The sequence below is a fragment of the Beta vulgaris genome, chromosome 9 (assembly GCF_026745355.1).
Source record: "Beta vulgaris subsp. vulgaris cultivar EL10 chromosome 9, EL10.2, whole genome shotgun sequence".
Classification (NCBI taxonomy): domain Eukaryota; kingdom Viridiplantae; phylum Streptophyta; class Magnoliopsida; order Caryophyllales; family Amaranthaceae; genus Beta; species Beta vulgaris.
In genome coordinates this window covers 35,970,122-35,996,575 of record NC_079210.1, presented here as the reverse complement: position 1 = coordinate 35,996,575, position 26,454 = coordinate 35,970,122, and the positions used below count along the sequence as shown (strand labels likewise).

At 34.7% G+C, this 26,454-nt stretch overlaps 2 protein-coding genes across 2 annotated transcripts; both read left to right on the top strand.

Annotated features, from left to right (window-relative positions):
• Positions 1–1,602: 1,602 nt before the first annotated feature.
• Positions 1,603–3,195, top strand: LOC104903647 (hypothetical protein). The gene is made up of 2 exons (XM_010691719.3): positions 1,603–2,168; positions 2,558–3,195. The coding sequence occupies exons 1-2, from the start codon at positions 1,781–1,783 to the stop codon at positions 2,743–2,745; spliced, it is 576 nt and encodes a 191-aa protein (XP_010690021.2). The 5' UTR covers positions 1,603–1,780; the 3' UTR covers positions 2,746–3,195.
• An 11,255-nt stretch (positions 3,196–14,450) lies between these two features.
• On the top strand, positions 14,451–17,269 carry LOC104903645 (histone deacetylase HDT2). Its single transcript, XM_010691716.4, has 9 exons — positions 14,451–14,608; positions 15,276–15,346; positions 15,434–15,642; positions 15,806–15,879; positions 15,950–16,107; positions 16,433–16,513; positions 16,579–16,663; positions 16,769–16,889; positions 16,965–17,269. The coding sequence occupies exons 1-9, from the start codon at positions 14,596–14,598 to the stop codon at positions 17,020–17,022; spliced, it is 870 nt and encodes a 289-aa protein (XP_010690018.2). The 5' UTR covers positions 14,451–14,595; the 3' UTR covers positions 17,023–17,269.
• The last annotated feature ends 9,185 nt before the right edge of the window (positions 17,270–26,454 follow it).

Below are 26,454 nucleotides of genomic sequence, written 5' to 3'. Positions count from 1 at the left end.
CATACCATTAATAGTAAGAAAAAACAATAAAGAAAAAGAGGAGTAAAGAAAACGAGAATAGAAAAGAAAAAAAATAAGTCATTACTGTAAATGAGAAAAAATTTGTTCATTTGAAAATTTATTACAAAATTGTCTTTCAATATGCTCATACAGGTGTAATGTAAATCAACTGCAAGGTTCAATAATGTTTACTAGGTTAAAATTAAGTGGGAAACACAAGAGGGTGCAAGAGCCTGTTCTCCCCAGCTTATTTTCAGTTTAGTTCAGTTCAGCTCAGTTTAGTTCAGTTCAGCTCTATTCTTTTATAACTATTATTATGTTGGTCTAATTTATTTTACTAATTACTCTTATTATTATTATTATTATTATTATTATTTATATATATTATTATTAAGTATTATTATTATTATTATTATTATTATTATTACTATTACTATTAAAGTATTATTATTATTATTATTCTATATATTAATTTTTTATTATAGCTTTACTCATTATTATTGCTATTATTATTAGGAGGGACATGGTTTAGGTCAAAAGCACAAATAAATCTACTTTTTTAGCCCATAAACCAATCAAATCACGTCAAAACGTTTATGATGCAATTTTGTGCGGTCCGATCCAATCATTATTTTTATTACTAAATATTATTATATATTAAATCTAATTATTAAAATAGTAATATTAACTTACTTCTTAGATATTATTGTTATTATATAATCATCATCCAGTATTAATATATTAATACAAATAATAATAAAATAATTATTGTTAATTATCATTATTATCATTAATTATTATTATTCATTAGTTTATGATTATTAATATTATTTATTCATAACTATCATTTAAAAATATCCAAAATACTACTGTTATAATTATTCATAATTAATTATTCATTATTATTACTTATCATTATAATTATTATTTAATATTCATATTATTATTGTTTAAATATTATTTATATATTTATTACATTCAATTCAGTTCAGCTCAGCTCAATTCAATTCCGCTGTTTTATTCCGAAGAGAACATGCCCTAAGACCCTATTCTTTTAGGATGTAAGAACTAAATTGAAATGAGATGAATTAAACTGAACTTAAAATAAATTCAAAAGAACAGGGACTAAGGGCTCCTTTTTTTTTTGGAATGAGAGAAACTGAACTAAACTAACATGACTTGAAATTAACTGAATTGACCTGACTTGAAATTAACTAAACTAATATGAAATTAATTAAACTAACCTGAAATTAACTGAAATAAACTAAAGTAAAAATAAATCTAAAAGAACATAATCTAAATATATACCCATAGAATTGATAGAAGTCATAGAACTATAGAAATACTCCCAACATCACTATTTCCCACTTTCAGAAGGAAAAAAAAAAAAAAAAAAAAAAAAAAAAAAAAAAAAAAAAACATCACCATTTCCCAGCAAGGAACAAGATTTATATAAAAAAGAAAGAAATAAATATCAAATCAGCCATATCCTTTGGAGTGTCACCATTGGACCATCATCATCTTTTTACTCATCCCCAGTCCCCCCCCCCTACTTCAAAACTTTCTCTCTCCCCCTCTTATATAAATACCCTTTCTACACCCATTCCCTCTTCCTCACCGCTTCTCCTGCTAAAAATTCAACACAATTACTTCTCCTCCTAATCCCTCAACAACATCATGAACTTATGTTAGCTGCTACACTTTATCACTCTTCTCTCTCCTCCAACTTCCGTTTCCGTCGCTTTCGCTAAACATAAATTAAAGCGCCAGTTAATTAAACATGCCGTCTCCTAAGCCGATTCGAAACGGCATATTCCCTAAAGTTTCCGAGAGATCGATGTCGTTCACCGGAAAATCTGGAGCTTCTCCGGCGACTGAGAAACTCCGGCGACCAAAAACGGTGCCGGATTTGAGGTCGGCGGCGAGAAACGGCGTTGTTTCTCCGACATCGGAGGAGATGAAGCCGAAGAAGTTGACGAAAGTGCTGTTAAACGTGACGATTCAAGGCAGTGTTGGTATTGTTCATGTTATTATTAATCCGGAATTAACAGTCAAAGATTTGATTTCTGCTACTGTTAAGCAGTATGTGAAGGAAGGTCGTCGTCCTATGATTTCTTGTTCGAATTTCGATGATTTCGATCTCCATTACTCTCAATTTAGCCTTGAAAGTAATTTTCTCTCTCCTCTCTTGAAAGTAGTTCCTTGGCACGCAATTTTAGGAGGATGATAAATACGGCAAACGAATACAGTTAATTAAAATTAAAATTACACGCGTACTTATACGTTTACTTTGCTTATCATGCTCTTACTATTACGCGTAAAGGAGATATAGAGTAGTTAAATTAGAATTGGTAGATAATGATGGAGTTTCTATTGAATTCATTTATAGAAATGATGGAATTATGATTGTCTGATTGATTATTAGTTCGATTGATCTGTAGAAGTGATGTAAGTATGATTGATTATTAGTTCAATTGATCTATAGAAATGATGGAATTATGATTGATTATTATTAGTTCAATTGATTGATTGTTGTTGAATTTTGGTGAAATTGCAGGTTTAGAAAGGGAGGAGAAGATAGCAGAGTTGGGGTCTAGAAACTTCTTCTTGTGCAAGAAGAAGCAGGAGGTGGCGGAAACGGCAGCGTCGTCGTCGATGTCGTCTTGTTCAAAGCAAGCTGAGAAGGCAGCACAGCTTGGTTCTCCTTGCCCTCCATGGCTCAAGTTCATGAGTTTCTTATTCTGAACACACAAAAAAAGAAATATTGGCTTGTAAAAGGAACTTCTCGCCAGATTCTTGTTATGGGGATTCAAATCTTACATGTGGACCAGTAATATTTTAGTTTTTTAATTTCCTTTTTAAGGGTTATTTGATTTGAAGAATTAGCAGTAGTCTAGTAGTAGTAATTTTTTTATATAGTAGTAAAGTACTGTATAGTTAGAAAAAAAAAAGGAAAGGTAAAAAAATAGTTAGATAGGTTAAAAGATAGTGTTATCTCCTATGAATATTGTTGGAATGTGGAGATATGCTTCAATGCTTGGTAGAAATATTGTCAATTTGGCAAGTTGTATAATAGTAGTAGTTCTCATAACATTTTCGCTGATATCTACCTTGTAGGAGTATTGGATAAGGCCAAGGGGTGACCTGAAATTTGAGCCAGTCAGAAAATAAAATAATGTATAGATTAATTATTAATATTTTGTGTATGGAGTATAAACTAAACTGATTATGTAGATATCATTTAGCTTATTTAGTAAATTTTGTAAGAATAATACTTTATTCGTTTCATATTACTCGTTACACTTTTCAATTCAAAGACTCTTAAGCAATTTTTGGAGAAGAAAGAGGTAGAGAGTAAATAGAAAAGGGACTCGTGTGAGAGGAGAAAGATAGAGAGAGTTTATTGCCCAAAAGTGTAGCAAGTAATGTGAAACTTCCTACAATGAAAAGTGTAGCGAGTATTATGAAATAGAGAAAATATCCAATATTTAAATTCGAGTCTTGTCTACATCATTGTGCGTATTCGTTTATTTAAAACCTAAATAATAAAAAAAACAAAACAACTCTAGAACGATTGCACATCAAAATTTTAATTTCAGGATAATCGGTTCGTTGTGTTCAATTTATTTTTGCTTATGTGAACTCATTAAACCTTATATGAACTTATTAAAACTTATTTTATGGATGTTTTAAATCTTATTTTTGCTGAATTCAACTTATTTTAACTAGTTAAACCTTATTAAACTATTTTTTTCTTATCAAGACTGAAAATAAGGTTAGTAGAATAGAACCAAATGGTAAATTAAATTTATAGTAAGTTCCAATATTTTACATGTAAAAATAAGGTACGCCCGTTTAGGAACGAATTTTTTATTTTTGCATTTATTTTATTTGTAGGTTAAATTACAAATATTGTATATTGAAAAAAAATATTATCAAAATAAAAGAAACTGTCATAATATAGATGTGGTTTAAAACATTATTAGATAAATATATATTATATTTACTTTTCAAGGTACAACCTTTGTTGGATCTTGGATACAAAAGATAAAATGGTTCTAATTGTTCAATAAAAAAAGTTCCTAATTATCAGACTAGAAACCAGGAAGTTGTTAGAAAAGATAATATGTTGGTGAACTAATGACAAGTATGGTGATTAAATCACGATATTGTTCGTTATGAAATTGTAATGCTTTAGAAAAATTAACCAATTCCAAGAGAACCATACCGGTGATGGAAGTTTTGAATGAAGTTTCTCTCATTTAGCGTGTAGGTAGGACATATTAGTTCAAAAGGTAGGTAAAAGGTTAAACAATCATAAATAAATGTCCTAATATATATTAAAATGAAAATTCGAATATTTAAAATGTCCTAAAATTAAAAGTAGTACTCTACTAAGCAGTTTCTTATCCATTTTATTGATTTTCTACTCTCTCATCATTTTTTTGGTGGTCGCTATTACAGCATTATCATTAATGAATCGGGATTAATAAAGTTGTTTGTTCATATCTCTCGTTCTTTTCACACTCTTCACAATCATTTGCTCATGACTCATGAGACAAGACAAAAACAACAAAATTCACCCCCACTAACAAAAATAAAGGAAATATCAAAAATAATAATCAATTCATAAGGTACTCTTGAGCTGCTTTTAAAAATGTGGTTCCTTTTAATTTGAGAAAATCGCATCGTATTGGTGAAGGTTTGTAACAAAAAACACGTTGTAGTTTGTACACTCGATAATGATTAAAAAAAGGTTTTTTGTTTTTTTTTCAAAAGAAGTCTTTTACTGTACACAAAAATCCTAACTATATTTAATTTTTTTAAAAATGGAATACTTTTGACGCATCATAGTGTAATTTTTTATGAATCTTATTTGATTTTGTTCCTTTTTTTCTTTATACAATTGAAATAAGTGAATTATTAATTCGATTATTATTAAATATATTGTAATTTAAAATTTTGAATAAAAATTACATTTTATATTCATGATTGAATTTTGAATAAGAGCTACGTTGTTTATGTTTAAGACTAAAATTTGAATAAGAATTACATTATTTATTTTCAAAAAGAATTCAGATTAGTTGATGACTAAGTTGATTGTGATAATATCAGTATCTTCAAATCAGATTGAAACCAAGTATAACTTTTGTTCAAATGATAAGTTAATTGTTAAAGAAACTTTTGAACATTAAGTTTACCTAGGCTTAATAACTTTCCCTTTTAAACATTTAAGAAACTTAAAAATTAAAACCTAGGCTTATATGACTACTCCAAGCCTCTAACAATTAATAGGTTGATTTTGAGTTTAAAAAGACAAAAGCATATAATTATTAGTAGCCATGAGCATAAACAAATATGTGATTACTTTAATGACTAAAAATCAATCAGACAAAATTTTGCTTGTATCTAAAAAACTGAGGGCTACAATACACTATATAATGTTACAAAGCACACACATATACGAAGTATATAATATGAAAAAGCATGCACATCAATATTCATGAAATTAAATTCATACAATACCCTTTATAAAAAAATAGCTAGGCACTCATAATCTAAAATTTCGTAGAATAACTCATACAGAAATTACCATATGACAAAGTATCGTGAAATTGAATTTCAGTATAACGGTCCTTACAAAAATTATAAATACTACAATGATATAACTTTAATACTAATCCTAGATTTGTTTTTTTTTTGGAGTTCAGGTGTATTCATCTTCGTCGTCTTCTTTGTAAATGACTCAAATTGACTTGTCAACCTTCAGCACATTGCCATGGAGAGATGAAGAACTCTTGACCGAATTTGGGAGAAATAGGTTTTGTTTTTGTTTCTTTGGATTTAGAACACATGACGATATGTATTATAAAGGAAAAAATATATGCACGAAAATGTTAGGCCACGTATCGAAGTAGTGGTTAGCTATGGCATTGTCTGTATTTATACTTGCAATATTTTACATAGCATTGATTTTTTTTTTTAAATATGAATTTAAGCTTGATTGACAATTAAGATGTGACTCCCCGACTTCTAATCAATGTTATTGAGTTTATTAATCAAGTATTAGCAGCAGAACCTAGATAGTCGGCGCGTTCGTGCCGTACTTTCCATCAGGAAAATACAAGACAACATAATTTCATAAACTTAAACATATTATATCATGAAAACATAGTACATATCCAACATTAGTCATAATTAATAGAAACTTAGTTACTAGACATAGTCTGACATTAACTTAAACTAAAACCATAAAAGCCAACATAAGTCTAGATATTATATTACTCCTTACTGCTACGCCATTCCGTTATCCTCACCAGTACCTAAATCAGAAAACAAAACGTCGTGAGCCGAGGCTGAGTAACATACTACTCTAACTAGGTGTGAAAGTTATTCAAATGAAATCCAAAATCAAATCCAATCTAAATTAGTAATTCGGATCGGATTTAAACTGTGTTCAGATTGGGTTCCGGTTGAGATTTTTTGAAAAAATGGATTTTTGGATCGGATTGGATTGAGGGTAATTGGATCCATAAATCCAATATAACTGAATAGTAATATGCCTTGTATTATGTATCTGGATTGGGCTTAAATGCTTAATCGATTTTTTTTAATGAAAAAACCTACTCCATAGTCCCATACACATAGCACTTCAACCCTTCCCCTAAAACACTAACTGCACTTAATTCCTCATTTCCTAAATCTATTAGGTTGTTGTGCTTAATTTATTTAGTCAAAAAGCCTGAGTTTTAATGAAATCGAATTTTCGGATATGATCCAATCTAGAGTATAAAACGGATTGGATTGGATCGGAGTCAAACCCTTATTGGTTTGGATTCGGATTGAAAAATTGAAATCCAAATTCTATTCGGATCGGATCAGATTAGGCCCTAATCCAAACCGCACACCGAACTTTCACCGCCAAACTCTTAACAACGTAAATCCATTTCAACTCATTTTATTTATAAACAAGAGGAAAGAATAAGTAAAACTATTTCACAAACTTATAATGTCATATAACATTATCTTCATCATATTCATCATCATAGTTCATATTATTCGGTAACTTGGCTAGTACAACAGAAGGGTCGTCTTCCTAGAACATAGTAACATCGTAAATGGGAGGCAGCCACCTGAGGACCAGAACCCTCACTAAACGGGAGATGGCGTTAATGCCCAAAATATAAAAGTACCCGGTGCCACTCGAGGACATTATTCCTCACTAAACGTGAGGTGGTTAACCAGCCGGGAGGTACGTGCACGACCCAGGATAACAAAATACATGCTAAGAATCGTATTTCACTTGAATTTATCATGTTTCATTTCTTATTAAGCATATCATAATCATCATGAACCATTATATTCTTTCACTTCATCCATAACATCATCATCATCATCATCTTATAACATCATATTATCATAATCATCATAAAACATTTCATTCCCGCAATCCAAATATATAAAAGCATGATATTAACATATTCATAAAACATACTTCAATTCGAAGGGGAATAATGCGGGTATTAGCAGTAAACGTTACCTGAATTCCTGCTTAACAACCTTGACAGCTGAGGGAGGCTTGTAATGTCATTTATCTTCTTTAATATATTCAAGAATAGTTTTATAAATATATGTTTTTTTATTTAGCTCTCAAGCCTAAATATTAGTTAAAGCTTATTATAGTCATTTGGGTTCGTCTTATGGTCGTAAAAGGTATCACTAATTATTTTAGTCGTTACTAACTTCTTAAGGTGACTCTTTAATCAACTAATAAGTGAAATGACTCCTTCAGTTCTACTTTAGAATTATTGAACCATCATACTTACAATTATATCAATACATATTATATAACCATTTGATTTGATAAAAGTATATTATTATTGTATGAGTTCATAGTTAATTATCAATTAACCGTCTACTATTAATTAACTAAGTTTATTGATATAATAAAACCATCAACATTATTATAATTTTATTCAGTCACATAAAACTTACAAAGCAAGCGAGCTAGTTATTATATGTGAACATGAGTATTAGTGAAGTAATAATATTATAGTTATAACTTATACTCATATTGCATAATTAACTAAGGTTATTAGAATTCTGTCCATAAATCATCACTAGTAGAGAAAGGTTGATTTGCGTTAGACCCGGGACCCTTATTTCCGTCAGACTTGGGTCCGACGGCACAAGTCTCGATGCGGATGACCTATGATTGATCTTCATCGTATGCGGAAACGACGCAGATCGTTAGCTATTAGCGTCGCACGTGTGCAGTGCGACGCAGATGGCTCTTCCCATCCCAAAAAAGAAGGAGCATTTGTGTCGCATCCAGTGCAAAGTACGACGCAATTTCTCCAAGACAATGTGCGTCGCACATAGCCAATGGTGTGACACAATGGTGCGACGCACATTCTCTCCCCAGCCTCACAGATCTATTTATTAAAAAAAGGGAATTTATGTCGGATTGAATGTCGGATCCGACGCAAATGGGCAGTTTTGTTAAAAAAAAAAAATGAAACTCAACTGACAACAAAAACTCAAAGAAGGACAAACCAATGCCTCAATCATAGTACCACTTGGCGCCTTTTGTTTTCTCTCGGCGTAGGATAAGGGACCTCTCTCGTATCATGCGTCTTAGCCATGGTAGGGAAATCCAAGGTGAAAGCAAAGCAATCTCATGGAAATTCTGGTAATAAACAACAGCTGAAAGGCCTACGAGTCCAAGTTTAGGACAAAAGCACAAATCATTGGCTGAACTTCATGGTGTTGCATCAATGGTGATTTCGACCCCTGAATTTGATGAACCTTTATCACCTGAAAGGTCGTTGGAAGAGTTGCAAATTCAGTCTAGGGAGAAAGCGCAACTTTCAGAGTGATTAACTATCATGAAGGAGACGCAGACTCGATTGGATTTCATTGAAGGAGGTAATCTTCAAACTCGCAATTTATCGACTGAATTTGAAAAATCTAGAGTGACTTATTCAATTGTTAATGAACCTGCCATTAAAATTGAATTAGAGGATGTTCAAGAAGAAATTGATTACTGGAATTCTTCCCTTATCTATTATGTGTTGGGGGCTAATCCGCCATTTTCGGTAATGGATTGATTTTTAAGGCGAATTTGGGCAAAGAATGGGGTAGATAAAATTGTGGTTGTTCAGAAAGGAATTTTCATAGCTCGATTCCATGATCTTGAATAAAGAAATGCAATCTTGAATGATGATTTTCAATTTTTTGATAGAAAACCTCTTATAGTCAAGAAATGGAATTCTGAGTTGAATGTTCAGAAAGAAGATGTTAAAACAGTGCCAATGTGGATTCAATTACCATCTCTTGACTTAAAATATTGGGGAGAAAAATGTTTGTTCAAGTTAGTGTCTGGGATTGGGAAGCTATTAAAGCTAGATTAGGCAACAAGTAAGAAAGATAGGTTGCAATTTGCTAGGGCAATGGTGGAGGCCAGGATGAATCAGGATTTTTCCTGCTTTTATCACATTTGAGAATGAAAAAGGGATGATCATGACATAATCTGTAAAGTATGAATGGAAGCTTGTCCAATGTGAGAGTTGCAAAGGAATTGGGCATGTAATGAAGGAGTGTAAGGCTAAAAAAAAGCAGGTTGTTGTTAAGCAATGGATGCCAAAGAAACAGCAGCATAAGGTGGAGGCTGATGGGATTCAAATGGTGTCAACACAGAATACTAAGATTCAGACTGTACAACAACATGTTAAAGTTGGTAATTCATTTGCAGTGTTGGAGGAGGTCAGTGAAGGTGTTGAGATATTGGAGATGGAGGTAGCACAAAAGGCGGTGGAACATGGTGAGGGGGAGGGGAGCCCCCTACCATGGATGGATAATATAGTCAGTTGGAATGTGAGGGGACTGAACAACAGAAGGAAGCAAGGGGGAGTGAGGAATTTTCTAGTGACTCACAACATAAAGTTGTTTAGTTTCCTTGAAACAAAGATAAAAGCTCCTTTACTTGGAGACTTTTATCTTAATTTATGTCCAGGGTGGTGTATAACTACTAATAATCAGTGGCATGGTAAGGGAAGGATTGTGTTAGGATGGCATCCTAGTGCTTTTCATGTGAATGTCTTAGTGTGTACAAGTCAGCTTATTCATACAGAAATAGAGGTTGTAAATGGAGGGAAGAAATTCAAATGTACATTAATTTATGGTCATAATGAGAGGAATGGTAGAGAAGAGATATGGAGGGATATGAGGAGGCTTGCTATTAGCTGGATTAGAATGATGGATAGGGGCATTAGCAGATTTAGGTGGTGGATTGGAAGCAGAAGCGATATTTTCAGATCCCATACCTGCATTTGTGGATTGAAACTGTGGTACTAGTGTGGGGAGGCTACTATTTCCAGGCACATCGGTATTTCCACCCTCACCATGTGGTGGTGGGGGTGCACATGTATATTGGAACTAGAAAAGGATCGGACAATATCTGCATAATTGGTGGTTGTTCTGGGTTGGGATGAAGCAGACATTAAATGGAGGTTTATGTTATTAGATCTCAACTTTTTAACATAGTAAGGCTAATGTGTAGATCAGTAATGTTATTTCTCCAATTTATAGCTTCTAAAAAATTCCAATAATTTACCAACCACAAGAAATTTTGAGTTCTAAGAAATTTCATCATGCAGTAGAGATTATTTCTAAGAACGACAACACAACAATAAGAATGACAAGCAACAGACACGTAGCACCATATAGCAAAATTACACAATTCATAATTGAAATTAGCAGAGTTAAGGGAGAAAAACATATCTTTAGAGTGGTGGAGTGTTGGAGCTCCATCAATCTGGCTGAGTGAGAGAGAGTCGGATCCCTATTTACAATAGTAATTAGCTTTGACGATCCGCGCGTTTTACCATCGGTTGTCGTATGAATTATCCAAAATAATTCGGATCTACTTTGTGATTGTAATTCGATCTCAACCCATCTCAGAATGAAAATGGGGTTTTTAGGAGAATTGGGAATTTGAGGGGGAAAGCATAGGTTAGATGAACACTTGTCGGTTGAGGAAGATTGAATTTTTGAGGTGGAAAACTTAGATTCAAAGATGGATGATTTGTGGGATACGTGGCAAGATATGTCAGGGAGTATTTCTCCATTGAATTTACAGGAAGAAGGAAGGGAAAGGATGAGAAACTTTGTGGACTGAACCAAGCCAACAAAGAGCATCTTCTCTCTCTACATATTCTCTCACTAGAGTAGACTCTCATTTTTAGCTATAAACATATATGCAACAATGTGAATGAATCAAAGTAAGCAAGTATGCATCACACTTTCATCAATTATGGTAATCTATGGGCAGTAAGTTTCTATGCCATGCTTGCTTCATAAACTCAGAAGACATTATACTTTTCGTTTTCTCCCTGATATCTAGTATAAATGGCCTACAGATAAGTTAACATTCCAGATTCATACTCTGAACAATTTATAAGCTTGTTGGTCAATTTATTTACATAAGTTTGGTCAGTTTCAGGAGCAGACTTCTTTCATTTAGAACCAAAAGCTTTGGAAATTATAGTAATCTTCCTTATAAATGAGTATAAAAGAGACTTCTGTTTATGATTTTGCATCATAGAATTACTACCAGCATGACCATACTGAGAATTGGAGCTCGATATATTTTGTTGATGTAAGCTATTAGATGAAGGTACATGTGATTTCTTCATCTGCAACTAAATAAAATTCAACTGGCAATAAGATATCGGATCTAGAAGAAGGGATATACAAACTAATAGCTGGATGTTGTAATTATTTCACAATTAGGAAGCCCAATTCGAGGTTATAGAACACCAAAAGTTAACTCATAGAAAAATTACCTTATCAATAATCTCAAGCTGCTTATCAGAATATCAATAATCTATATGTACATTATCAATAATCTCAAGATATTCATTAGTTATCCATAACTCATTATCAAATGATATAACTAATCGTGGCTTAAAGATAATCACCAATGGCTTAATTGTACATCACCACTAGCTTAGAAGTACATCACCCATAACCTCTAACTATATATCTGATATCACAGTCAATGAACCATATATCATCTACAATGACCCAAACAAAACAGAGAAGACAATATGAGTACTTACATGAGTTGCTATGGATCTACTTTAAGTTTTTATTTAAATAAGTTTGGTCAGTTTCAGGAGCAGACTTCTTTGTTTTAGAACCAAAAGCTGTAAAAATTCTAGTAATCTTCCTCATAAATCTGTATAAAAGAGACTTATGTTTCTGATTTTGCATCTAAAATTAGTACCAGCATGACCATACTAGAATTAGAGCTCGATATATATTGTTAATAATACATCACCAATGGCTTAATTGTACATCACCACTAGCTTAGAAGTACATCACCCATAACCACTAGCTTTAACACGGAGTCAAGCCAACACACATAAACACCATATTACGCCACGAATATGGAAGTCTTGAGAACTTCAACTCTTACCTTACAAAGTTCTAAATCAAAAATGAAAATAAAACGAAACAACTAAAGCAAATAGGCAAAATGAGAATGACATTTTCCATAGCTTAATTTTAAAGTAACAACATCAAATTATAAAATTGAAACCCTAAAATCCGAGATGTAACTGAAAAATAGAGCCAAAAAAATCCGAAAAAATAACAGAATGAAATAAAACGAAACAACTAAAGCAAATAGGCAAAATGAGAATGACATTTTCCATAGCTTAATTTCAAAGTAACAACACCAAATTATGAAATTGAAACCCTAAAATCCGAGATGTAACTGAAAAATAGAGCCAAAAAAATCCGAAAAAAATACCAGTTTGAATCTTGTTCGAGCTTCAATGGAGAAATTTGGATCTTGTCCGAACTTCAATTGAGGAAGAAATCGCTAAATTGCTACTGTATATCGGAATTTTATTCACAAAATTAAAACTTGTTTGAGCTTCGAGGACAAAATTGTGGGTTTTTGCTACAGTAGGTGGAGCTACTATATGTCGGATTTTTTTTTGCTACAGTAGGTGGAGGAATTTGTTTTTTGCTACAATAGGTGGAGCTACTGTATGTCGGAATTTTTTTTACTAAATTGGAATTTGTTTGAGCCGTTTGATTAGAATGATCCAAGGGCAGAGGTTTATTCTCATATAATTAGGTATTCTCACATATCCATGTTATTCTCACCAGAGCCCAAATATATATGTATATATAGGAAAATTTACCTGGAATAATTCCATTTGTCCGATCTTCCAAAAATAATCCCACCTTTGGATTATTTTAGAATAATCCTACCTTTGCTTACTAAATTGAATTTTTGGTCCCAAGAAAATAGTGACCGATAACAACATTTTGCCAACCCCCTTTCCCTATTGCCCCACCCTACCCCCACCCCCACATACCAGCAGCCCCCACCCCACCCCCTCCCCTCCCCTCCCCTCCCCCCGTTGCAGCCCCCTCTCCTCCCCTTCTCCTCCCCCTGTCGCAGCCACCCCTCCCCCTCCCCTCCCATCCCCTTGTCACAGCGCCAACCCTCCCTTCCCCTGTCGCAGCCACCCCTCCCCCTCCCCTCCCATCCCCTTGTCACAGCGCCAACCCTCCCTTCCCCTGTCGCAGCCTCCCCTCCCCCTGTCGCAGCCACCCTCCCCCTCCCTTCCCCTTGTCACAACGCCACCCCTCCCCCCTGTCGCAGCCACCCCTCCCCCTCCCCTCCCCTCCCCTTATCACAGCGCCACCCTCCTCCTCCCCCTGTCGCAGCACCACCCCTCCCCCCCCCTGCCACATCCACCCCTCCCCCTCCCTTCCTCCTATCGCAGCGCCACCCCTCCCCTTTCCTTGTCGCAGCCCCCCTCCCCTACCTCTGTCGCAGCCCCCACCCCCTCCCCTGTCACACCACCATTCTCACCACCTTCAAATCCGCAAAGAGGAGAGAGAGAAAGAGGAGAGAGACAGGAGAAAGAGAGAAGCGGCGATGGAGAGAAAGAGGGGGGTGGGTGCTTGGTGGCTGGGTCGAGTCTAGGAGGAAAATCTTACCGGTTTAACAAGTTACAGGTTATTGGGACCATAAATTCAATTTAGTAAGCAAAGGTAGGATTATTCTAGAATAATCCAAAGGTGGGATTATTTTTGGAAGATCGGCCAAAGGCAAAATTTCCCCTTTCTACCATTATGAACTCTTAATTTTGAAATATACAATTAAAATACAACTCTACTATATAAAATTTTATTAAAACTCTAAAAAATCCAAGTTACTTCTATATACCAATCCTGTGCCAAATTTTGACAAAGATCCAAGGCCCGATATGTAAACTTACTAGAAGAAAAAGGCCCAAAGAATTTCATAAAATTGATCCAAAAACAAAATCTGGAAAGTGGAAATAAAAAAATAACGGAGACAAAAATTTCAAATTTGAAAACCCTAGTAGAGGGTAAAATGGATATATAAATAATAAAAGCGAGGGGGGCATAAAAAGCTCGGCGGCAACTGACCTATAAATTCCCTTCAAAAACCCCAAAGCTGCTCCGCCTCTTTCAAATCCCTAATTTTCTCTCTCCTCCTAAAACCCTTCCTTAAACCCCTAACTTCTTCAACCTTCTATCGCTATGGAATTCTGGGGTAGGCGCTCTCTTTCCTTCATTCTTGCAGTTATCGATTATTTAAAATGGCAATCGTTTAATGTTGTTTCTTTTAGTGTCGTATTATCTGATTCTGAGTTTGCTTTTTCGAATATTTCTTGTTTTGATTTTATTTTACATGATTCGAGTTTATTATGATGAGATATTTCGATCGGTATTCCTTTTTAGTAGTTCTTGATGATTTGTTTCTCGTTTAGTGTTTAAAGGTTATGTTTGTGAGAATATTTGTTGTTGGTTTCAATGTGAATGATTTTTATTTATTTCGTATATAGTTGTTTAAATGCGATCAGACTCTTGTGATAATAAATAGAGAATTGAAATATAATAATTAATTTCAAACTGGAATATTTGGATTAGTATATAAAAATTACTACTTTCCGAAAATTGAAACGAAAAAAATTGAAATGATAGGAGGAAAGAGACAGGATTAGACATATTTGATTATTTAGTTGAAAGTAATCAATTTATGCTTAATTGTGAATGACTTAGTATGTAAAAATTTTCTGTTGTCTAAGTTTTCTGTCCAATTTGCTACCTGTTGTTGCAGAAATGCGAACAATTTTAACCTCGTGTTTTACGGAATTCTGTTGGTTGCGTAATTTGTTCTACAAATTCTAAGTGATTGTGTGCCTATGTTGATTGTGTAGGTATTGAAGTAAATTCGAAAGAGGCTTGTAAGGTGACACTCAAGGATGGCTGTGTCATTCATCTTTCTCAGGTACTTGAGCTAATCAATTTGTGTTTAGACCTTTTGATGAATCATTTAAGCTTTGTATTAAGGGTTACTATGTTTAATGTTTTGTAGGCTACTCTTAGTGAGGTGAAGAAGGATGGCGAACCTGTAATGGTTCATGTCAAAGTGGGTGACCAAAAGCTAGTGTTGGGAGTGCTAAGCAAGACTACCCCTCAATTGTCTTTTGATTTGGTGTTTGAGACGGAATTTGAGATCTCTCACAACTGGAAGAATGGAAGTGTTCACCTCTTGGGATACAATACCCAGTTGGGAAATGATGAATATCCTTTTTATAGTTTTATACCACACTTTATTAAAACTTTTGCTTAACTAGGATAGTATTCAGTTGAAAATATTAGATTAAATCTTTTTGAAGGATTTATATAATCTATTTTGAGTTGAAATATTTGGCTTCCTTTGACTCTGGTTTCTTTCTGCTGCCACTGATGAAGTGTTCTCAAGTTCTGATGATGAGGAGGACTTGATGGATGATCGTGTTTCACAATTACAATTTAAAGGTAGATATTGTTTATACAAAATTCTGAGTTTTGTGTTTTTGAATGTATGGCTGACTTTCAATTGTCTCAGGTAACGCTGCTGCTCCAGCTAATCCTCAAGCTGCTGTTCCTAAGGCTGTCGCAAATCCAGTCAAAGCTGACAAATCCTTGCCAGAAGTGAAGGATGATTCTGATGAAGATGACAGTGACGATGATGATGATGATGACGATGAAGATGACTCTGATGAGGTAGTTGATCAAGTCTATAATGCTTTTTCTTCATAAAACCTTATTAGAAGTAAGGCTTGGTTTGTTTTCTCTAGGATGAGTTATTTTTTGAGTTACTTTTCTTGTTTGACTAGTATATATTTTTGGACACTATGGGAGATGATATTTTTATCTAGTTCTCATGTTTTCATATGTAACCAGTATTGACACTTTGTCTATTCATGAAGTGGATTTTATTTGCAATTGGAGGTTATGCACTAGCTTTGTTTTGCCAATTCAAATGTTCCTAATTTTGAATCTGTGACTGGTGGTTTTTGCACTTTTTTGACATAGTTCTCTCTTGCAGGATATGATGAGTAAGAGTGACAGTGGTTCAGACGAGGATGACGAAGATGATGATGAGTCAGAGGATGAAAAGCCTGCAAAGGTGGGTATTGAATTGTTCTCTTCATGTTAAAGTTGGTTTATTCCTCACTGTATTTGTCTTTACAGCCCGAATCTGGCAAGAAAAGACCCAATGCTGATGCTAAGACACCTGAGTCCAAGAAGGCTAAAGTAGTCACCCCCCAGAAAACAGGTAATTTTATATTTCTTTGGATGTCATTGATATTGTTTATCCTCCTTGTGGTTCTATTTTTAGGGATATTTGTGTTGAACTGTTGACTTTTTTTTATTTTTGCAGATGGAAAGAAAGGTGCTCATACAGCAACCCCATATCCATCAAAGAAAGGTGGCAATTCTCCTGGTGGTAACAAGGCTACACCCAAGTCCGGTGGCCAAGGCTCTCATGGTTCTCAAAAGAAGTGAGTGAATGATAAACCTGGTGTGTTATTTGAATACTGGTGTGATAATTAACTCATATCCATCTATTGTTACAGGAATTTTAACTCAGGCAATCGGAATTTTAACAAGAAGGGTAAGCACTCTGGCAAGTAGGGTGTTGATTTCCGGCTGTGTGTTTATTCAATACAGAGAAGAGAGGGGAAAGAGCTTAGTCTCAAATTTTGGTATCTGTTTTACTGTCTTCGATTTTTTTTTTTTTGGGAGGATGGGGTGACCAGTTCTGGAGGATGTTGTCTAAACCAAAGTAGAACTTAATTTAAGTGGTATGTGCATGTGGTTCCGGAAAATATATTGCTGTCCATGAACATATTCATGTTTAAGGAAATGGTGATTTTTGAGCTGTGTGGTTGTTTATTGTGTTAAATCATGCTGGCCTTGGCATTTTGAACCGAGGCGTCAATTCTCTTTCCTATGCTAGGATCTCCCGAACTTTGAAGAGTAACGCCTAATGCTACTGATATCTAGTTTTAAAATGTGTACAATAGTACTAGACTCGTAGTGGCTAAATGTTTTTATAATAATAATTAACTAATGGTGTACAATATAAGAAAAACTAAGTTTCAATTGTAAAATATACAAACTTGCACTAAATTTTTATATATAAGAAGAATGCCAGAGTGATTTCAGTAAAATCTATATCCATTGATGTTATAATGCTTTTTATGAATCTCAACCTCTAAATTTAGACAAAATATGAATATCTGAAGAGAGGTTGATAAATTATCTACCACACAAGTGTGCAATATCATCTGTTTTCTGCGGTGAAAGCCGGGGAAGGAGGCACAGTGATGAAAAAGAAACTTACATGAACTTACTCCACGCCATTTAAAGATCATTTAATTGCATTCACAACTCTTTTAACATGGCTAACTGAGAATAAATGAAGAACCTAATTGACATGTCTTCCACAATCAAGTCATGATGTCCTGCCTTCTTGCACTGAACGGATAGATCCTGATTCAAAGCACCCCTCTTAACAACTCAACTAGTTATTATTCTCGGGCTATGCCCCGGGTAAGGAGAATTTTCATTTATTAATATTATACTTTAAAATAATAACACCAAATATCACTTGGTCTAGTGGTTAAGACTTTAATATATGACCTTGAGGTCATGGGATCAAACCTTATGTTAGCAATTTATAGTTTACCTTATGCTATGCAATTTCTAGTTTTTTATTGTATGAGGATTACATGGAGTAAAATGATTTAGGGAGAGCGCCATGTGGCACCGTTCCACGTTTAGGAACGCCTTTTAATATATTAGTATAGATGTTAAGAGTAAGTGATGCAACTCCGATTCGATCTTGAATCTTGAAATTAGACCAATGAACAAAAACCGTCCCGAAACTATACGAAACAATCTTCAATTCCCACGAAATTTTAGGACAGTAAACTAGACATGTAGTAGTCCAGTTTAGGCTTAAGAATAACCCAAAAATTCGTTTCCAACTGGGAGAACGAAAATAAACAAAACGCACCTGGAAACTGTTTGAATCTGGATGAACAAACTGCAAGTTTTTTGAATTTTTTTCGACCAGCTCTGATACCAATTTGATATGAATGTGAATGTACTTTAGTCGTGTTTTATGGAAATCTAAGAATCTTGAAAGAAAGATTGGATCTTTAGGGTTTTCTTTAAGTATTAAGGATAGAACAATTCGATCAAACACAAAGTAACTCACGAATTGGGTCTTGATTCACTCTCAAACACAAAGTAATTAAGTAATCAATCTTAAATCTCAAACACAAAGTAATTGATTCAAGGCTTGGAAATCACAAAGAAGTCCGAAAATTTTCACAAAGAAAATTAAAACTCTAATCTCATCAATCTCTTTTTTTAATGGTTGAAAATCCCATATATATAGTACAAGATTTCCTAAACCTATTATGACTAGTAAATCTTAAAGATAATAACTAATAAACTTATCTATCTTTATCTTAAGGATAAAGACAAATAATAACCTATACTTATCACACGCCTATTCCTAATATAATTAGTAAAATAGGACTCCTACTTAGACTCAATGATAAGGAATTAGACTCCTAAGTATAATAGGTTTCCTTTATCACTTAAATACTTAATTAAAATAAAACTCCTAATTTACATAGAATCATAACAGAACTAGAACTCTATATAACGACTTCTCTTTCATATCAGATGTCTAAAGAAATATTGTCATTTGAACGGATTCGTTGCTTGCGGTTCAGTCTCTTCATTCAGTCAATAGTTAGTGACATAGATTTACTAGCTTCAAATGTTAATTTTCTTTCTGCTAATAAAGTTCTATTAGTTCAATAAGAAACTCTAAACCTAAACCTATTTTTTCTCTCTACCCCTTTTTCTCCCCTTTCCCTTCACTAGTAGGGGTTGCCATGGATGATCTCATCCATGGTAAGAGCATCCACAATGGAGAGGAGGTCCTCTTCCTCTTATATTTTCTCTCTCCTTTTCTCCTCTTGACACCTCGTTTTCTCTTTCCTCCACCTCATTTCCCACTAACTCATCCTCTTACTTTTAACATCTCCATATATTTTTCTACAACAAAGAGGATCCTCTTCTTCTTACTTTACACATACCCCACAAAGTATTCTCTAATTTATTTTGATAATTATAGCTTTGATGGTATGTTTCATATTATTAATCTGTGCATAATTAGAATTAATTAATGTCATCTTTAACTACTACGCTTGTATAAGTTTGTAATCCGTAAAATAAATTAACACAATTAATAAAAAAACATAAAGAAATTCGTATTATTATAAAGTAAAGAAAGAGAGAAATGTGGTAAAAAATAAGTGTGTCAAACTATGGTAAACTTGGACTCTATTTATAGAGAAAAATAAAACATGTCCAATAGTATATTTTATTATATAAAATTTTGAATCTAAATTATTTTTATAGTTGTTGCTAAAATTAGTGACCCTTTGAGAAAGACAATATCCAACCAAAACTTAAACAACTATCAAGTGGGCCCACTACAGAAAAAAAAAATTAGCATTTTCTTGTGAAAACGCAGCAAAACAAAGGAAAGGAGCTGCGTTTTGCATCTCAGTCATCATCCTCTTCGGCACAAGGGTCGAGGCTCCATTTCCTCTACAAAAAAGAGGATTTCCTTCAATCCTCTTGCTAAGAGGATCCTCTTGCTTTGGTCTACAATGGAGAGGAGCTCCTTTTTGAGGAGAGAGAGAGCTAAAAGGAGATGAAATCCTCTCCATTGTGGATGCTCTTAAGTCCATTTCTCCTCTCTTGTTTTCACTTTCTAGTTTGTACTTTTCTTTTGTTGAATAAGTTAAGTCTCTCTTTATGAAAATTTCTCATATCCTGCTATGTGAAGCCTAGTCTTCTTTGTTGTTGAAGTCTCTTTTTCCCCTATGGGAGTTGTGAGTCTAGCTTGTTTATTTGTAGGTATGGGAAATTTTATATGTGTTTCTATGGATATGTATCTTGTTGTGGGGAACCATATGGTACTTCTAAGCACGTAATAATACTCTTTCCTACAAGAATTTACCGACCCACTATGATCAATAAGGTACGGTAAACTCTTGTGAGATACAAAGAAGAATCGATGGAGTTTGGTTGACGACAAACTACATACACTAGAATGTATTTGAAGGTTGTGTTTTACTAAGCATGAAACCACGCAACCATTCACACGAAAAGACATGCACCATATCACGAAACAAGTGCCTCGTCAGGGAAACTAACGAATTTGGAGCTTGCACTGCCTAGTGGAGCGGATGCTCCATGGCCTTGTCAAGGAAATTGGTTCAAATTCTAATTCCTTGACAACTCTAAGCGAGCGCTCTACTGATTTGCATTTTTGTTTTTTCTTCTTTCTCACTACATTTCATCACACCACAAAATCGAAACATAATCATCACATATCATCAACGAACAAATTTAACTATAAATGTTCCAACAGAAAGTTGTTCTCATTGGTTGAACTTGAAGACTATCAACATGAAGCTATTGGAAGTTCAAATGCGGTCAACATGGTTAGATCAAGAATGTTCTTCTCCAAACTTTGTCAAAATGATAAACGATTTCATTAATAGTGGCTTGAAACAACAAATACAAGGGACTTGCGCCGCAATATTCGATTTTGTTCATTGTAGTTTCATCAAAGACAAAGTTAATTTGATCTTGTTTAATTTTTATTTTTTTAATACCTATTATAGATGTCGTTTGATCTTCAATCAAAGAAATTTCTCTTTCAAAAAAAAATTTCTATTAAGTCTAATATTAAATTAAGTTTCAAATTATTTTGTTTGATATAAGTTTAAGAATTTTCAGGTGAAGTGCACACAACCTTAATTACTTGATAGAAACTCCTAATCTAAAGTTGTCTTAAAAATGGATCTGAGGTCTTCGTTGAGAGGTTTAAATTATGCCATCATATCAAACAGAAAGGATTTTATCGTATATTCTAGAACGAGAAAAGGTACTCCCTCACTTAGAATACTTTTTTTTTATAATTCTTTTTGGCGAAAATGAACAAATAGTTCCTGTTTTTGCTTTTGAAACGCAAAGTTGCCAAGAACATGCATACATTACATCGAGATGCATGGGCATAATCCACATAGAAGAAAAAAGTTGCAACAGGTCAAATATCCTTTCCATTGAAAACCAGAATCTAGAGAAGCTTGTTTGTATACTTCCTCTGTCTTATATTACTTGCATCTTTTCTTTTTGCATAAGAACCAAGATGAGGAGAGAGATAGAAGAAAATGAAAAGGGAGCCTCATGGACTAGGAGATAAAAAGAGAATATATATTTTATCGAAAATAGAAATAATGCGAGTAATAGAGAATTGCCAAAAACTAAAAATGATGCCAGTAATTAAAAACGAAGGAAGTACATCATAAAGTTCTTGAGAACAACCATATGGGTTCTTACGAGTACACATGTTATACATCTATTATGCAATTAGATTTGTGAAATAACAATCTAAACAATTTGGCTTTTACGTTTATGATGTAGAATTTTGGCATTAACATCTATAACTACCTACATGTATAAATTATCATAGATTATTGTGTCGTTTAATTTTTGGGTCCAAATGTTGAGGATCTGGATGCACTATGGGCCTTTAATTTGAAATCATGATCATATCATATTGGTCATTTAGAAACAACACAGTTAAGTATCATATACTCTTTTACAGTGGAATGGAGATTGAATTCTCCCATTACCTTCTTCGGTTTCTTCTTTCCCTTCTCCATAAGCACCTCTCTATCTCTGCGCGATTGCGCCTTTGTGTACACTCCACTAGTCCATTTTAGTATATGACTTGAGTTGTTCAATTGTGACACATAGTTGTTCAAGTGCTTTAAGCTAATTCAATAGAATCTTATGAATCACGCGCTACACACTTTATATATCTTCCCCGTCTACAAGGTGAACAGTTTAGCTTACAGCTAAAACTTCCCTGTATCATCCCAATTTTATCACTTATTAGATGTCGTGAAAGCGAAAATTAAATGACAAAATTTAACTAAACTATAAACAGTTAAAAAAACGGAAAAATTCATAAGAAAGAGCTCAACTATTTTCCATTTACTTTTATAAGTCCCAATTATTGATTATTTCATGTAGGACCCATGTTTTATTTTGAGACTTTTATAAGTCCTAGTTACTTATAATCTGTTGAGAAGGTAAAAAAAAATTAAAATGTGGGACCCAACCCTTTAACGATTCTTTTTTCCCAGCTGCTGACTTAATTACTTTGCAGGTTTTTTTTGACAGGGTAGTTAAGTTAAGTTGGTGGTTTTTTCGACTTCCCTAAAAAGGAAGCCCCCATTGTCTTCTTCCTCTAAAGCTCTTCCTCTCTGCTGCCACCATTAACGACGCCGCGCAAGTTTTACTTTTTTCATTCATTTAAGTGGAGGCGGTTTCTTACAAGCGAAGTTAAGGAGATTTCTTCCGAGGGTTTCTACTCCAAGAAGAAGAAGAAGTAAGTTTCCTCTGCTCATTTCGCCCCTCCCCAAGTGATGAATTTTTCCTTTTTTAGAAGTTAAATAAGTATCCATTTAACTTTGCGGTCAACTTTAGTTCTGTTAGAATTGAAATGTGAAAGTGAATTTTTTGTTGTTGTTGTTGATTGTTGTCTGCACATTTCCCCCTTCCCAAATGCTGAATTTAATTGCAATTGATGAGCTACTCTAGTTTTCCCTTGTTATGTGTATGTTGTAGTCCATGGATAGTGTTTGTTTGCGTTTTTGGCATGGTGGTTTATTTAAGGAGAATGGAGGGAAGATGGAGTACATTGGTGGGGCTGGTAGGACATTTGCAGTGGATCCTGATGAATTGTATTGGTGGTATTTGGAGGAGCTTGCTAAGAAATGTGCTAGTTATAGGACAATTGAGAAGGTTTATTACTTAATTTATGAGAAAACTTTCTCTGATGGGTTGAAGATGGTTTACAATGACTTTGAGGTGCTTAAAATCGGTGCAATTATGATGAAGACAAAGTGTATTTAGGACATTTGCAATGGATCCTGATGAATTGTGTTGGTGGTATTTGGAGGAGCTTGCTAAGAAATCTGCTAGTTATAGGACAATTGAGAAGGTTTATTACTTAATTTATGGGAAAACTTTCTCTGATGGGTTGAAGGTGGTTTACAATGACTTTGAGGTGCTTAAAATCGGTGCAATTATGATGAAGACAAAGTGTATTTATATGTATGAATAAATGGAGTAAATAAGCGTGTAGTTTTAGATGATGGAATCCCTCAACCTCTCCTACCCATCCACACAGACACAATAGTAGGGGTTATTAACATAGCCAAAAAGAATGAGACCCCCACCCAAAGTAGCAAACGCAAGGAAAAGGACCCCACCCAAAAAGCTGAGCCCAGTTAGGTCAAGTCAAAGGTTGAAGGAATGCCAACTTATTTTCCCTAAAGACCTACCTCCCCCATATAATCCTAGATTTTCCACACCTATCATTAACACCCCAACTGCTGAGCACCCCTCCCAACCTTCCACAACACATATCACCCCTCCCAACTCACTATTGACAAATCACCATCACAGAACTGCAAAAATCCCTCCCTTCCCACTGTTCACAAACCACCAACATAGAACAACAAGCAAACAACAAAAAAACCCTCCCATCCCACTGTTGACAAACCAGATACACAGAGCAGCAAGTAAACAACAAAAAATACCATCCCATCCCACTGTTGCTATAGAGAATAGCAACAAAAGAACAAAAAAACCCTCCCAACCCACTGTTAACAAGCTAGAAGAAAACAACATAGCGACCAAAAAACAACTTGAACCAAATAATCCTGGTGAAAGTAGCAAAGCGAGGCAAACACCTCTTGTACCTGATGAGGCCTACTACATATATGACCAAGAGACCTTCCCACATGACTATTACTAGTGGTATGACTGTAGGCCAGAGATCCCACTTACTTTGAATGAATTACTAGGTCCAGAGCAGGAGTTTTCTGATGATACACATCCTCATTATGAGCCTTCAACTGGTAGGTCAGAAGAAGAAGAAGAAGATATAAGGAAGTTGGTTGATGATCCTGAAATTGATGTGGAGGAGTTGAGATACCTAAGGGGGTAGGAGGAACAAGAAGATCCAGAATTTGATTTAGAAGGTGTTGAGTGTGGTAAATATCCAGAGACCAGTGATGATGAGTTGTAAACTGCTAGGAGGAGGGTGAAATCAGCAAATCTAAAATTGTTGCAACGTGCTCAACAACTACAGAAATAGGTAGAGGAGGGTAGGATTGGAGGTGCAAGGATCATATTTAGGGAACATGATGTACCTAATGAGGGATAGTGTGTGATTGATGATTGTGACAGGGAGAATGACCTTGAAACACCAAAGGACAGTGAAGATGAAGAGTATAGTGGTAGAAGAAGGAAGGATAGGGGGATGTTGGTTCCTGAAGACACGAATTGGTTAAGATTTGTCTGGAGAGTAGGGAAAAGGTTCCTTAACAGAGAGGCTTTCAAGAGTGCAGTTGCACACTTTGCAATACATTGTGGGAGAAACTTGTACATTTCTACAAGTAATACTAATAGGCAGCAGAGAATTGAGGTGAAGTGTAAAAAGGTTGTCCATTCAAGTTGTTTGGTAGTTGGGACTCAAGGAGGGAATGTTTTGTGGTGAAGTCAGTAGATGGTCATCACAAATACATTAGAAATATAGAGGCTAATAGGCAGATGAAATCAACTTGGCTTACCAAGCAATTTTTAAAAATCTTTAAAGCAAGACCTCATTGGTCAGCCAATGACCTAATGGAAGTTGTGAGGAGGTCCTACAGAGTGGTCATCAAGAGGTCTATGGCTTATAAGGTCAAGTTTAAGTTAGGAAGGTACTTGCAAGCTATAAAGGATAGTTGCCCTAACACATTTATCACCTTGGTGACTACAGGAAGAGGTGCTACACCAGTGTTCCAAAGGTTATTCATTTGTTTTAAAGGGACTAGAAAAGGATGGACGGAGGAGTGTAGGAGATTCTTGAGCATTTATGCCTATTTTTTGAAGACTTTTTTGGGAGGATAACTTATGGAAGCAGGGATGCAAATGACCAGATGTTCCCTGTTGCATGGGATATTGTGGAAGGAGAGAACAACTCCTCTTGGGAGTGGTTCCTAACCCAGGTGAAGGAAGCTCTCAGCTTAGGTGAAGGAGATGATTTCACCATTGTTTCAGATGAGCATTTGGTATATTCTTCATCTGCTCTTTTATTGCTTATTCAATTGCATTATCTTAGTTAGTACATGAACAATATTACTTAGCAATGCATTTCCTTTCATGCAACATAGGCCATATTGAGTAGTGTGGAGCTAATATTTCTAAACTATGAGGATATGCACTGTGCCAGGCATATTTTTGCCCACTGGCACAAGGCACACAAGGAACATGACATGAAATTGATGTTTTGGAAGGTTGCTAAAGCATATTCCTTAGCAGATTACAATGAAGCTTTAGCGAAAAACCCTGATGATGTTATTGCCTTCAAAGCTCACAACCCTGAAGTATTTTGTAGGGCAATTTCAGATACACCAATCAAGGTGGATGTGATTACTAGCAACTTATCTGAAACTTTTAATGGCTACATAATAAATGTCAGGACCAAGCACTTGATATATTTGCTACAAGACATTAGGGTAGCCTTGATATAGAGATTGGTTGTTAAAAGACAAGAGATGGAGGGTAGTTCTGCACAATTATGCCCTAGAATTCAAGCAAGGTTGGAAAAAGAGAAAGAATGAGCTGCCAACTGCACTCCCATACCTTCCACCAATATAATTTCAAGTGAACCAAGGCATGGACAACTTAGTTGTTGATCTACAAGCAAGGTCCTGCACTTGCAAGAAGTGGGACTTAATTGACATCCCTTGTTGTCATGCAGTCTCATGCATTTTCTTCTGCCACATGTTTGTGGCTACTACAACAAGGACATATATTTGCAGTCTTGTGAAGGTTTAATCCCACCTGTTGTTGGTGATAGACATTGGCCAAAGAACAACTCCCCCCTGAACCCACCTGTAATAG